The sequence below is a fragment of the Micromys minutus genome (genome assembly GCF_963924665.1).
Source record: "Micromys minutus genome assembly, chromosome: 30".
Taxonomy (NCBI): Eukaryota; Metazoa; Chordata; class Mammalia; order Rodentia; family Muridae; genus Micromys; species Micromys minutus.
The window spans coordinates 19,670,051-19,685,097 of NC_137965.1; the positions used below are offsets into that span (position 1 = coordinate 19,670,051).

The window sequence follows — 15,047 nt, forward strand, 5'->3', positions numbered from 1 at the left end:
GAACCAGAGGACCAAAATGAGGACAAGAACCCAGGTGGACAGCTTACTGTACTTTAATGTGAGAAACCCAAGGCTAAGACATTGCACCTGACACTTATAAATAAAAGGGAAATCCAATCAGTCATCAAGGGCTCCAGAGTGAACAGCATTTTCGTAACTTCCATGTTTGTCATCTTTGTTTTCTGGGTGTAATTTTATCAGATCATCAATCCGAAGTATGGTAATTGCAGCCTCTGTTGCAAACTTCAGGCTCTTCACTTTAACTATGGTTGGTTCAAACACTCCTGCTTGCTTGTTGTCTCGTGGTTTCCCATGGACCAAATCAAGACCAATCCTATAATTGTAAAAATCAGACTCAGTGATCAATCTGATATGGTAGAGTATTCCAGCTATTCTAGTCCAAAAGACTGGAAATTCTAACAAGCATACCTCTGGGTGAAAAACTGATAGTGTAGCAAAGAAACCCCATCTGTCAAACACTTAGCAAACAGTCATATGTTGCATCCTGATGTTCTATGTTCAGCCAAGCTGTGTAGTTTGGTGGCCAAGGAAAGAATCTTTTGCCTAGTGACAGACAGCACAGCTGTTCTGTCTGGTTGGTGTAAATGTGCTTTTGATATCCTTATAAAGACCCGAGTGTTTAAGGATACAATATTCTGAGACTATACTCACTGTAAGCCGAGAGCTGCCTAAAATGAGTTAAGCCTTACCCAAATCCTCTTGGCCCCCTCTATAGACCCAGGGAGTGAGAAATGGGACCCAGAGTTGATAGCTAGGAAACAACACTAAAAATTAGCAGCCACCATTATCAAGCCAACAATGGTGCCTGTGATGTTTCAGTATGTGACAAAGGTACTGTGATAAACTTATGATAGTTGACAATGGAACACAAGGAAACCATATACTCACCACTTCAGATTTTTACGTTCTGGGTTAACTTGAGCCTCATTGTGAAAAGCTCGTAACTTGGCAACCAGGTCGGTGGAATCTTGGGCAGCATTCACTGCCAGTGTATTAGGAATCACAAGCAGAGATCTTGCAAACTCTGCAATAGCAAGCTGTTCCCGAGATCCCTAAGGAAAGATACACGGTGTGTTAATAAAACAAAGCATACAGCAGGTCTCTGACAGGGTACATGGTAAACCCACACCATCTCCTATGCCCTTTTGGAACCAGACTTACCATACTTGTCGCATAATTTTCAAGGTATATGGACAGGGCAGCTTCTACAGCACCTCCACCTGGGACCACAGACTTTGACTCCAAAACTCTCTTCACCACACAAAGAGCATCATGTAAAGAGCGCTCCATTTCATCACACATGAAATCATTTGCTCCTCGTAAAATAATCGAAGCAGATGTCCGAGCCTTAGTACTACAAAAAACAAATGTCAAGCTATTAGCATTTTTAATTAGTGAAAACATGAACTGCAAACACCCTTGATTAAATCCCACTCAAGATATTTACACATAAGGCACAGGAAAAATGTCTAGACCATGTACAAGAGAAAAAACATACTTCATCTCCCCGTACAGTGATCCAATATTGTTTTATCCCATGCGTATAACTGCTCCTATCACTGACAGACTAGAGCAGCAAATTAATGGGAAAGGATTCTTTTTACAACACAATCTGCATTGCTCTGTAACTTACAAAAGCAGTTCTTACTTTTTGATTAAGATCAGCTCATCATCACAAATCCTCTCCTGCACTACCTCTTCTGCTTGTCCCAACATTGTTGCTTCAAAAGTTTCTTCACCTTCCAAATTGGCCAGTGTAGACAGGATACTTGCTATAAGAGTCATATAAGATACATTTTTCCCTTCATAGTTTTAGCATATGGAAAAGCAGTGCATTATCTCAAGTTTCCAGACAAGTCACTACCATAACCCAAAACAAAACTGCTTCTTTCAAGGTATAATAACCTTAGTTTACTCATTTCCAAAAACCTCAGCATTAAAGATGTTTTCAATTACCTAGAAAATGCCTCTATAAATCTATTAGAGCACAACAAAGAATTTTTTTTTAAAATTTAGTGTCAAAATTTCAATCTAAAGATTCTTGACATAGTGACACTCATTACTGAGAAGTTGTTTGTCTCAGACTAGAAGACATACCTCCAGAAGCTTTTGCAATACGCTTGAGGTCTCTTTTTAAGACTCTCCTAACAGCCATGGCACCAGCTTCCACAAAATACTTCAGACACATATCATCAATCCCACCAGTGGTTAGAATAACGTTGGCACCAGTTGCCAGGATCTTCTGAATTCTCTCCTTGGTGATATCTGATTCTCTACAGAGATTTCAATAACTCAAAATTAGCAACTTTAGTTTTTTAAACAATGCAGTGGTAACCTTCACTGGTTATACATGAAATTATATTAACTGAATAGTTAATTTCCCACTAAACCCAAAAGATCAAATCAGTCCAATTTATGCAAATTTCAAGGACTTGAGAATAACACTTGTTCCTTCTACTCTGAGTTCCTAACTAAGAGCAGGTAAAAGAGATACCCCCTTGCACCTTCTCCTACCTTAAAGATAAAAAGTAGAGATTTATTATTTATAATCCGAAAACAGCATCACTAAAGGTGTATGAAGCCAAGACAAGTAAGTATGAGACAGAAGATCGAGTCCCATACAGTGGGATAAGAAAATAGTTCATAGCTGAAACAACAGAACTTATGTAAGGCCATGAAATGAAGAATATTGATATATATATAAGGGTATGTTAAAGAACAGACGGTAAACATGCTTATGTCCTGAGACAAGGTTATGACTGTCAAAATCTATTTCTTTCAAATGGGCCTATGTTGTTAATATGAAAATGACTAGAATGATGAAAGACTCTAGAGACAGAAACTAAAGGTATAAAGTTTATCAAGGACAGATATAGCAAGGGACGCCTGAAGCTGGGCTGGCATCAAACTCACAGGTACACATGCCTCTGCCTCTCTGCACTAAAGGTATGTGCCACCACTGCTGGGCTCATTTATGGACATTTATAACAAGTCAAGAGGCAGTCACTCATCTATGGAAATCATACCCAAATATGACGGAGTAAAAGTCAATCATTTAAGCTACATTTCATGTACATAACAGACACATTGGTCATTAACAGGCCAATTATACTACAGCAGCCCCATGAGAGTAAAATGGAGTGAAAACCGTCTGCCTGGCATGTCTGCCAACGCAGCAGCCATCAGCACTGTGCACTGCTGTCACCATAGCAGTCACATACAGTGTCCAACACATGAAAACTTGTACTTATTTCACATCAGTTTTCTTCATTTGTGATAAGGCTACACCATGATGCCCATGTTGACCACAATTCTTGTTTTAATTAAAAAAAATAAGATTTATGCATTTATTTTATGTATATGAGAACACTGTCACTATCTTCTGACACAGCAGAAAAGATCCTGTTACAGATGTGGTTGCCGGGAACTGAACTCAAGACTTCTGGAAGAGCAGCAAGTGCTCTTAACTGCTGAGCCATCTTTTCAGCCCAATCCTGGGTTTTAAATGACTCCACCTAAAGCTAGGACATCATGCCTGGTTTGACTAACCACTTTAAAAAAAAAAAAAGCCTCCCCACTTACCTCTGTCTAATGTGGTCCAATTTCTCAGGGTCTGTAATAACCACCTGTACACCAAGCTTCATTTTGGTTTTCTGCAGGCTGAAGTCAAGGCAAGCAATTTTTGCATTAACTATTCTCTTGGGCATGCCTATAAATGAATAAAAGATTAATTAATTATACTAAGCCTTAAAGCTCTGGCTCCAAATGCACATTTCTTTTAATCTATACCCACCCTTTCACTTTTCTTTTTAAATGTAGGGTTTCACTAGACAAACAAGCCTGGCCAGTAAATTCAGAGACCTGCCTGTCTCTCAAACCTTAATGCTAGAATCAAATGTCTGAGCCACCGGCCCAGCACCTATCACAACATTTTAAACTTATTAAGAGTATAGTATATGGAGGGAGGGAGAGATGGCTCAGCTGTTAAGACATTGACCACTCTTCCAGAGGTTCTGAGTTCAATTCCCAGCAAACACACAGTGGCTCACAACCATCTTGAGATCTGATGCCCTCTTCTGGTGTGTCTGAAGACATCGACAGCATACTTATATACATAAAATAATGAAATACATATAAAGAGTATAGTATATAAAACCAGAGAGTGACTTTGACTTGTAATTTTTAAAAATGCTTTTTTGTTTTACTTTTAACCTGTATTTTTAAAAAAGATACATGTACAGATTTTTAAAAGCATTTTGGCATAAAAGACTTGTAATTTCTAAATCACAGAACCCTACTTACCCTGAGATCCAACCACACAGTTGAGTGCATAGCCATTGATCAGCATGCTTTCTACCTGACTTCTCCCATGGGCTTTCAGAATGTTAACAGAATTGACTGGATAGCGAGGCTGGCCTCTCACATCTGTGTATTTAACAGCAAGTACAGCGTCTACCACCATATTAGCAAAGAAATCACCATTTCTGAGACAACAGTTAAGGACAGCTGAAACAAAAGAACAGAAGCCCAGGGACCAAAAATCTATTCAACTAGACTTTCTTTTAGCAAATTAATTCACCAGTAGGAAAAAGCACTATCACTACAATCAAAGTGACTTGTGCATAGACATCACCACCTGCACCTCAAGTGCAGTTTTCACCATAGAAATGTTGGGAAGTCAGCAGCAGGACCAGTTACTTCTTTCTAACAAGATCAATTTGCAATAAATGGTCATTTTAAATTTTATTGCAGAAACATTACAGAAAGTTTAAAGTCATTTTTAAGAGCAAAAGGAGTTAGGGCCAAATTTCACTGGAACATTCAAGGATACATTCCAATAATTTTGGAAGACATGGATGTCTTAGCAGCATTAATCAGACAGTCTCTTCCAAGTTCATCTGTGTTAATGATTAGGTTCTCATTGATATAACGAACCGCTTCCCTGTTAAGAGTGTGGAAAAGAAAAATAGAACACACCACTCAAGTTTTGCATTTCACTATATTTAACACACTGTAAACGTCACAGAGAATGCTTTTCTGTTCAGCCGTTTCATATAGAGGAAAGACATGGAGCAGCCCCCCCTTCAGATCACGGCACTTTTCATTTATCCCATAAGCATAGCCACTAAACTCTATTGGGAGAAAATGTGGTAGTCAAACGGGAAAAAGTACATGGAGCTTAGTGCTCAAGCAGTGCCACTTGAATGCTAAGATACAGTACTTAACGGTTCGTTAAAACATTAAGAAGCAGTTTACTACCATCACACAAAACAACATGTTCTTTGAATGGGATCTTCTTACTTGCAGGCAAGACGATAGCCACTAATAACTGATGTTGGGTGAATTTTCTGTTTGACTAGCTCATCTGCATTTTTCAGGAGTTCCGCTGCAATGATTACCTGTTGATCAAGCATTGCTTTAAATATGCATGGCACTCAATATGCACAATGTATGCAGGAAAACATTAAAATGACCCAGCATTACTAACTTTAAATTTTCACTTTGCTTTTGTTTTGGTTTTCTAGACACTCCCGGCTGGTCTTGAACTCAAGAGATTCTCTAGGTTTTGCCTTCCAAGTGCTGGGATTAAAGGCATATGCTGCCATGCCCAGCTATGATTAAGTAGCATTATCAAGCAGAATAGCCAGAGTAGACCAATCAGTAGCAACTTGCTGAAAGCATAAAATGGAGACCACTATAAAGTACTCTGTGCAAATAGCCCAAGCTACAAAAAAGCCAGAGAATACTAAACATCTTAACACAGAATTTATACCCATTACATTTAGAGATTGAGTGCAAGAACAGCTACTAGGAATCAGTGGAAATGATTTGTACTGTTCCAGTAGTTTCTTAAGCGCATTTAAAATAGAGAACACTGTTTATATATGTAAATATAATAATAATAATAATAATAAACAAAAAAAATCCCCAAAAGAACATTTCTTCTTTTGAGCAGAATGAAGGTTATTTTTAAGTTACCTGGTCTATGAACAAATAGATAGGGGCCATTTTCACTGTCTAGAAAACACAGACTCAATCCTTTCAAGGCAACGGTTAAGTCCATACTTTCCCTCCACCATTTATTTTGCTAGGCCTAAAATCTTCCTCATCAAACAGCATGACACTACTAAGCAGGCTAACTCACGAAATGTAATGCTATTGGCCATGTTTGCCGACTAGCTATTAATACTATATGCTAGCAAATTAACTTCCACAATTTTCTATTTTGAATTCCTAAGAGTTCCGGTTCCATTTTGTTCCATCAAAACTATCTATTAAACAATAAAGAAAAAAAAAAAAACCCAAACCTTGTAACGTTTTCTACATGTGGACATCATTATGGTAAGGGGGTTTAAAATAAGCCCCCCAAATACATAAGACTCCAGTATTTAAAACAAGTTTATATTTAAACCACTTCAAGTTCTTTCCCTACTTAAATTGCATAGACTAGTTACAATGGTTAAATTTGAAATGTTTGTGAGACTGTCTTAAAAGGTGACTTATTTCTGACCTAGAGTATATGATTCTCTCATGGATTCAACTCTAATAATTAGACTATTCTCTAGCCATTTCCTGGTAGCATCTCACCACTGAGGTAGTTCCATCTCCGACTTCTTTGTCTTGCAGGTCAGCCAGCTCACATAGAACTTTGGCCGCAGGATGTTCTACCTCCAGTAACTTCAGGATGGTGGCACCATCATTAGTAATGGTTACATCCTGAGAAACACAAAGGAAGAAGTGGGCAACACAGAAACCAAGCTCCGAGGTGCTACCTATACTCGGGTCAGAACAGAGACTCGATAAGTCGTTGAAAAACTATTTTTATCAAGGCTACCAAGAACAATTAGATATACTTACACCAATATCATCCACCAACATTTTATCCAAGCCAACTGGCCCAAGCGAACTTTTAACAATGTTGGCAATAGAAGCTGCAGCCATAACTGGAGGTGAACAGTGAAAAGTAATTAGAGCAATGCACAAGACCAAGACATCCCACCACCTATGATTCGCTCAAATCTACAACTCTGTAATTACTATTTTTTTATAAGATTACTTTAGGACTACTGAAGGTTAACTATTTTTTATATTGAGTATTAGTGTGTCAACTGTTGCAAAAATTTTAATGTCTCAAAATATAAGGAATCTTGAGTTCATTCCTTACCATTACACTAAAACAAAAAGCAAACCCTTTAAGGTACAGCTCAGCCTGTTCCTTCAGACTCTAGCAAGTTTTAATAAGAATATTAGATAGTCCAGCCGAGTAAGTAGTAATAAATTCTAAGAAAGCTTTTTTTTTTTTTTAAAGAAACACAACACGCACCGCGGGTTCCAACAAGCGAATGTTTTAAAAAACAGGTTCAGCCACAGCAAATCACGTGCTAATTTGTGTTAACGTTAACCACGACAAGGGCATCTAAGTATCGCGTAGTAACATTCAGTTTGATTCCATTAAGTTTTACTAGGGGAGCAGATGTCAACTGCAGGTTCTGGACATTCAAGAATCCGACCAGCGAAGGGAAGCAAAGCAAAAGCCACCTAAATTTTATGAGCAATTTTCTCCTGGGAAATGGAAGCGGTGAAAGTTACTCTTTCTGGTTATGCTAGGGATGCTTCAACCAGGCCGAAACCCAGCAAAGGGGCCGTGGGGCATGTATTTCTGGAGTTCCTCTACTATGTATCCCGGTCCTCTCATAGGGCATGGATGCCCACACCCATCCTGAGCGCTTCCTCCAAACGTGCTGCATTCTCGAACGTTCTTCCCTTACACGGTAAGGTGCAATGGCGCCGAACCGGCCGCCCAATGAGGGCCGATTCTGGGTAAGCCGGCTTCTCCGGAGGGAGCTTCACTGTGCCAAGCGGGTAGCCTCGGCCTACCGACCGCGGCTGGGCCTCGGCCTGCATCGCCGCCAGCCGGACCCAGAATTCTCTCGCCCTTACCGTTCTGGGAGCGGATCGCCTCCCCAGTGCTGCGGTCCCCGAACACGGACAAAGGGCCCTCCATCTTCAGGAAACGAAGCAAATCTCACTACCACCGCAGACAACCGATAGCTCCGCTCTGAGACAGGATAGCGGCCACCACGGCGGGGACCACGGCGTGGAGAGGCCCGAGTGACGCCGCGGGGTCTGCTGGGTAACAGGCCCCGCCCGCTCTCCACCAACTGCAAGGCATGTTGGGAAAGAGGTGTGTAGAGGGGCCAACAGGCGAGGGCTGGGCGGGGCGAAAAAAAACCCGCCGGAAGTAGGAGGCTGCCAGAAGCTAGATCTCTGATTTTCTGACTAGAAACTGTAGTAGGCGCGAAAATGGAAAACGGAAATCAGGATCTTGGCCACGGCTAGCGTGTCCCGCCCCCCGCCTCAGCGTCTGCGGTGATTGGTGGACGAGAGATACCGATCGCTCACTCGGCCACTCAGCATTAGGGAGCTTGTTAGTTCCGGGTCCTGGCGATACCAAGGTACTGCCGGCCCCTGTAGCTTTTCCCACAGTAAACATGGCTGCGACTAGTTCACGGAGAAGACCGTGAGCAAAGGAAGGCAGGGCACTGTGAGGCTTCTCCCACGTCCGGTCAGCGATGGCGCTTCAGCCGCGGTTCTGGAAATGTCTGTCAGTTTGCAGGAACCTGGGTAACTAATTTCGCCCCACCTCTTTGCCTGCGCTCTGTGCACAGTACACGTACATTTGCAAATCCGATATTGTACCTGATGTGGGAAAGTGAAACGCACTAACCGAAGTGAGGTGGCAATAGTATGTTGCTGGGTCTGTGGTGATGACCTGTGGTCAGACAGCCATTTCTCCCTGCTTCTGGGCCTTGTGATGGGAATGGTTAAGCGCAAGCACTTCCCGTGTCGTTAGTAGTCATTTTTTAAAGATGCACGTGATCATTTCCATTTCCTAGAGTGTGGGTTCGCAGCCCTCTCAACCAGTTCCTCTGCGGCGGTGCAGCCTGACGTGGAGAATAAGGAGAACGAAGCGGTGGCTCCAGAGTTCACCAACCGGAACCCTCGGAATCTGGAGCTATTAGGTGTAGCCCGGAAAGAACGGGGCTGGGCTACAGTGTGGCCTAACCGTGAGTTCTGGCACAGGTAATTAAAGTCGGCTTACGAGCAACTGCTGTGCATAGCACCTTAATGTCACTTTAATCAATCCCTAACTGACTCTGCCAGATAAGCCTCAGGATGTGTCAGAATGGTGACTTGTGGGTAGGAAGTGACCTTGGAGCTAGCCACTAGTAGTCGTCCTGAAGAAAATTTAAAAGGTAATTCGAGATTAAGAGACTGTACTCTGAGGTCTCTCTGAAGGTGACCTGTCAAAAAAGCTGAGATCTAAAGGACAGGAAGCCATGGAATCATTTATGTTGAAGGCCCTTCTTGTTCTGGCAGAGGATAGGAGGCTGGGATTGAGTGTCTGAGGAACTGACAGGCCTGTGTCCCTGGAGTTAGGTAAATAGGGTGAGTAAAGTGGAATGACAGTAGAGGGGTAAGTAGAGTTAGTCACTAGCTTGCACATTAGGGTAAACGATAGAGAGTAAAGTTTGAGCTGTGATGATATTTAAGGTGGGGAGTAAAAGTTAAAAGTCCCTTAATAGAAATAAGATACATGTATTCATTTAAAAGCACATACTGAGGTCACTGAGGACCCAGTGGGCTCACAACTGTAATTCCAGTTCTCAGGGATCTGACACCCTCTTCTGACCTTGGAGGTGCACAGATATACATTCCCAAAAAATGTTCATCCTCATGAAAATGAATGTTAAATTTTATTTTTGGACAACCTCGAAGGTTAGACCAGGACCTTTGGCACACAATCCCCAGCCCCACGATGGCTATTACCTGAAAAGCATTGTATTTCTGGCAGTTATGCTAGCTGCTCTGAGTATATGTCATGTCTTTTTTTTTTTTTTTTTTTTTATTCAACTATTTAAACTATGTTCTGAAAGAAAAAAACAGAACTACATTATGAAGCAGGTGTAGCAATTTTCTCCACTCTTCAGAGCCAGAGGAATTGAATTGAATCAATGCCAGAGCTGCGATTTACATGTTTGTATGTAGCCTTGGAGCCAGGGCCTTAGAATATTATCACTGCTTCGTTGTGTAGGTGTTCGCTGTTGTTTCTTAGGTGAGTATTTTTGTTAGAGTGGGATGTTTGTGCTTTTGTTTTTGTTTTGTCTTCAATTTAGTGGCTCGTGCGGGTTCGTGCATATACTTACAGGTTCATGCATATACTTAAAGGTTCATGAATATACTTACAGGTTCATGAATATACTTAAAGGTTCATGCATATACTTACAGGATCATGCATATATTACAGGTTCATGCATATATTACAGGTTCATGCATATATTACAGGTTCATGCATATACTTACAGGTTCATGCATATACTTACAGGTTCATGCATATACTTACAGGATCATGCATATACTTACAGGTTCATGCATATACTTACAGGATCATGCATATATTACAGGTTCATGCATATATTACAGGTTCATGCATATACTTACAGGTTCATGCATATATTACAGGTTCATGCATATACTTACAGGTTCATGCATATACTTACAGGTTCATGAATATACTTAAAGGTTCATGCATATACTTACAGGATCATGCATATATTACAGGTTCATGCATATACTTACAGGTTCATGCATATACTTACAGGTTCATGCATATATTACAGGTTCATGCATATACTTACAGGTTCATGCATATACTTACAGGTTCATGCATATACTTACAGGTTCATGAATATACTTAAAGGTTCATGCATATACTTACAGGATCATGCATATACTTACAGGTTCATGCATATATTACAGGTTCATGCATATACTTAAAGGTTCATGAATATACTTACAGGTTCATGCATATACTTACAGGTTCATGCATATACTTACAGGATCATGCATATATTACAGGTTCATGCATATATTACAGGTTCATGCATATATTACAGGTTCATGCATATACTTACAGGTTCATGCATATATTACAGGTTCATGCATATACTTACAGGTTCATGCATATACTTACAGGTTCATGCATATATTACAGGTTCATGCATATACTTACAGGTTCATGCATATACTTACAGGTTCATGCATATATTACAGGTTCATGCATATACTTACAGGTTCATGCATATACTTACAGGTTCATGCATATACTTACAGGTTCATGCATATATTACAGGTTCATGCATATACTTAAAGGTTCATGAATATACTTACAGGTTCATGCATATACTTACAGGTTCATGCATATACTTACAGGTTCATGCATATATTACAGGTTCATGCATATACTTACAGGTTCATGCATATACTTACAGGTTCATGCATATACTTACAGGTTCATGCATATATTACAGGTTCATGCATATACTTACAGGTTCATGCATATATTACAGGTTCATGCATATACTTACAGGTTCATGCATATACCACATACACTTACGTCATGTTCCACCTTGTAAGTCTTGGAGATTGAATGCAGGTTATTGGCCTGGGTAGGAAGCACCTTTACCCATCGAACTGTCTCAACAGTGCACTCACTGAATTCAAAGAACAACACGTAGGCATTTAACTAATTTGGCCTTTTGGTAAATATTGTCTTACAACCCTATTCTCTTTTCTCCCCATTTAGGTTGCGAGTCATAAAGACTCAGCATCACGTAGAAGCATTTGTTGAGCACCTTAACGGCCAGGTTGTGGTTTCAGCATCAACTCGCGAATGGGCTATTAAAAAACACCTTTATAGTACCAGGAACGTGGTGGCTTGTGAGAGCATAGGGCGAGTGCTGGCACAGCGCTGCTTAGAAGCAGGAATCAATTTCATGGTCTACCAGCCCACCCCGTGGGAGGCGTCCTCAGACTCGGTAATTCCCTTTCTACGCATTTATTTCAAAGGTAAACATTTGGCCAGGAGTGGTGGTGCATGCCTTTAAGCCCTTCACTCTGGAGGTCTCAGAGGCAAGAGATGTCCGTGGTCAGGCCAGCTCGATCTACAGAGTGAGTTCCAGGAATGCCAGGGCTACACAGAGAAACCCTGTCTCAAGAAACAAAAAAAAAAAAGAAAACAGAAAAGAAGCCAAAATTTGGTGTGGTCTGATAGAAGCAGAAGCAGACTCTTTGAATTTAGGACCCACCTGATCTACCAAGCAAGTTGTCTAGTTGGGATGTACAGTGAGATCCTGTTTCAGAGAGGGAGGAGAGAGCGCACGCAAGATCAGTTGGTTTTTGGTGACGTGGGTCTATAATTCCAGCTGTCAAAAGGTTGACTGGGAAGAATCTCAGTTTCAGGGCTTGCCTGGATAACTTAGTAAGACCCTGTCTCAGAATTTTAAACGGGAGGGTGGGAACTAAGTTTCCCACGGTAAAGCATGCTGAAGGCTATGTTCCATCGGAAATCACACGTCTGGAGTTGGGGACGCAGCTCTGAGAGTGTCACCTCGAGTGTGCTATCTCTAGCAGCACACAGAAGAAACATTTTGGTTAGTCCTTGATATTAGGTATGCGTACATTATTTTCTGAGGCTATTCTGTGTGGTAGGCCTTGGCTGGGTCCTGTGACATTTGGGTTTTGCAGTAGTCCATAGGAGCTTGTGTTCCCATTCTCTGTACAAACTGAGTCGGTATTTCTGGGTGACTGAGAGAAACCCTGTTGTCTAGGGTGTGAGCATTGTACTTCTTGTTGTTAATATGTATGTTTTCTATTTCATATATTACATTCTGATGGCAGTTTCCCCTCCCTCCTCTCTTCCCACCCCAACACCCCCCACCCCTTTCTTATTCATTCCTCTTCTATTTCTTTCTCTTCAGAAAAAGGCAGGCCTCCCAGGGATATCAGGCAAACATGGCATATCAAGTTGCAGTAAGCCCAGGCACCTCCCCTCACATTGAGGCTGGACGAGACAACCCAGTAGGAGGAAGGAAAGGTCCCAAAAGTAGGCAAAAGAGAGACAGCCTCCCTCCCACTGTTAGTCCCACAAGAAGACCAAGCTAAACAACCATGACATAGTGTAGAGGGCCTAAATCAGCTCCATGCAGGCTCCCTGATTGTTGGTTCAGTCTCTGTGAGCCCCTCTGGTCCCTACAATCCTACTCCCCACCTACTGTGTGGCTGTGGTCTCTGCATCTGCTTCCACCAGTTGTTGGGTGAAGCCTCTGATGATAATGCTAGGTTCTGGTCTGAATAGAGTAGGCTATTACTAGGAATCAGTTTGTTGCCTTCTTTTTTTGGCCAGTCATGTTTGTTTCTATCCTTGGTCTTGGGTCTATCCAGCCTCTGGTTCCTGGTCCTCCAGGCAGTGTGGGGGTGGGCTCCTCTCATGGGTCTCCTGCTGGACCAGTCGTTGGTTGGCTACTTCCCCGGTTTCTACATCTTTATCCCCAGCATTTATGTTCTTAAGATCATTCAGAGATACACAGATGTACCCTAGGAGGTCAATAAGATGAGGTCAGTGGTCTCCTTGTTTCTTGGAAAACAAACTGGTTCTTGGGTTTTTTTTCTGGAGGCTGACAGTGTTTTCTTCTTTTCCTTTTTCTTCCTCATCTCCAAACCAGATAAAATGTTTACAAAATGCCATGACAGAAAGCGGTGTCATGCTTCAGGAGCCTCGAAGAATCTATGAATGAAAGAGACATGTTAACTGTTGTTGGAATTGTAAATATAAAACTATCACCTACGGCTACCAAAACAAAGCATCTTCGTTAAGAGAAAGAAAGGAACATTTGGAAGAAGGAGAACCAGACTGAAAGCTTCACAGCAATAATGTAACAGTGAAAACTTACTTAACGTTAGCTTCTTTCCACTTCTATGTGTGCTTGTGTGCTTTCGTGGTTTAATCAAAGGCTTAAGGTGTCCCCATTCTTGGATGTGAGATGTATTTAAGGAAAGTAGTCACTATTTGAAGAACAAATAAAACGTTTAAACTGAACCCTTACTGTGTTGCTCTCTATAAACACCCTGTGGCTGTAGGGCACACGTGAGTTTTGTGAAGCACTGGCCAGTCATCAGGGAAGGACGATTGTTTACTGCCCTGAATGTGGGCTGAGTTGGTTTTTAATGTCAGTGCAACTGTAATCTCAGAAATAGTATATGGAGATACACCACAAATGCCTACTAGTCCTCCCTGGACTCACTCCCTAGTGATTTCAGGCAAAACCCAGAGAGGAAATGAGTGTGAGGAGCAGCCAATGGGAGGTGGAAATAGTGGGTAGTGGGTGTTCATTTTGCCTTGAAGTGAGAATTCAAATATGGCTGTAGAGAATGTTTTATAAATAGTCATACAATGGGCTGGAGCCATGGCTTAATGTGGTTAGGAGCACTCATTGCTCTTGCAGAGGACCTGGATTTGATCCCCAGGACTCAGCAGCTCACAGGACTACAGTTCTAGGAAACCCAATACCCATTTCTGGCCTCTAGAGGGCACTGTGAACATAGTGTACACACATGCCAGCAAAATATACATAAAACAAGATTATGTGTTAAGATTGTCATGCAAAATAGCTTAGGCAGCGGGCTGGAAAGACGGCTCAGTGCTTAAGAGCATTGACTGCTCTTCCAGAGGGCCTGAGTTCACCAGCCATCTTTAATGAGATCTGATGCCCTCTTCTGGTAAGCCAGTGTACTTACATATAATAAATCTTTAAAAAAAAAAAAGATAGCTTAGGCGGGAACTTGGGGAGATCAAGACAGCTCTGAAAGGTGCTAAAACATGAAATGACGTGTAAACAAAGTGACATCTAGCAGTTTCCAAATATTGTGTACCTCAATATGTTTACTTAGGTGAAATATGTTAGTTAAGTATTATTTTAGAAAAATGACAACCATGTGTCAGTTTTTTTTAAAGCATTGATTCTGAGGCATTTAGTAACGTAAGTCACTCTGATCAATAAATACCCATCTGGGAACAAAGATATACATGTATTTTTTTCTTCCCTCACGTTAAATATGGATTGAAGCATCCCACTTGAAGCCCGGACTTCTAGTCTCCCAGACTAGGGAGACTTAAGTCTAGAACT

At 41.4% G+C, this 15,047-nt stretch overlaps 2 protein-coding genes across 3 annotated transcripts; one reads left to right on the top strand and one right to left on the bottom strand.

Moving 5' to 3' along the window:
* Positions 1 to 37: 37 nt before the first annotated feature.
* On the bottom strand, positions 38 to 8,138 carry TCP1 (t-complex 1). Its single transcript, XM_080941831.1, has 12 exons — positions 7,963 to 8,138; positions 6,880 to 6,965; positions 6,610 to 6,738; positions 5,323 to 5,420; positions 4,853 to 4,963; positions 4,324 to 4,505; positions 3,604 to 3,730; positions 2,119 to 2,294; positions 1,670 to 1,793; positions 1,183 to 1,375; positions 910 to 1,073; positions 38 to 334 (listed from the first exon to the last, which is right to left on the bottom strand). Exons 1-12 carry the CDS (start codon positions 8,024 to 8,026, stop codon positions 118 to 120), a joined length of 1,671 nt encoding a protein of 556 aa, XP_080797957.1. The 5' UTR covers positions 8,027 to 8,138; the 3' UTR covers positions 38 to 117.
* Positions 8,139 to 8,497: 359 nt separating this feature from the next.
* On the top strand, positions 8,498 to 13,960 carry MRPL18 (mitochondrial ribosomal protein L18). Of its 2 annotated transcripts, none has more exons than XM_080941868.1 (4): positions 8,498 to 8,646; positions 8,919 to 9,105; positions 11,669 to 11,931; positions 13,587 to 13,960. In XM_080941868.1, the coding sequence occupies exons 1-4, from the start codon at positions 8,595 to 8,597 to the stop codon at positions 13,652 to 13,654; spliced, it is 570 nt and encodes a 189-aa protein (XP_080797994.1). In that variant the 5' UTR covers positions 8,498 to 8,594; the 3' UTR covers positions 13,655 to 13,960. The 2 variants fall into 2 exon arrangements, with proteins under 2 accessions (XP_080797994.1, XP_080797995.1); XM_080941869.1 differs by having other exon boundaries at positions 11,669 to 11,900.
* The last annotated feature ends 1,087 nt before the right edge of the window (positions 13,961 to 15,047 follow it).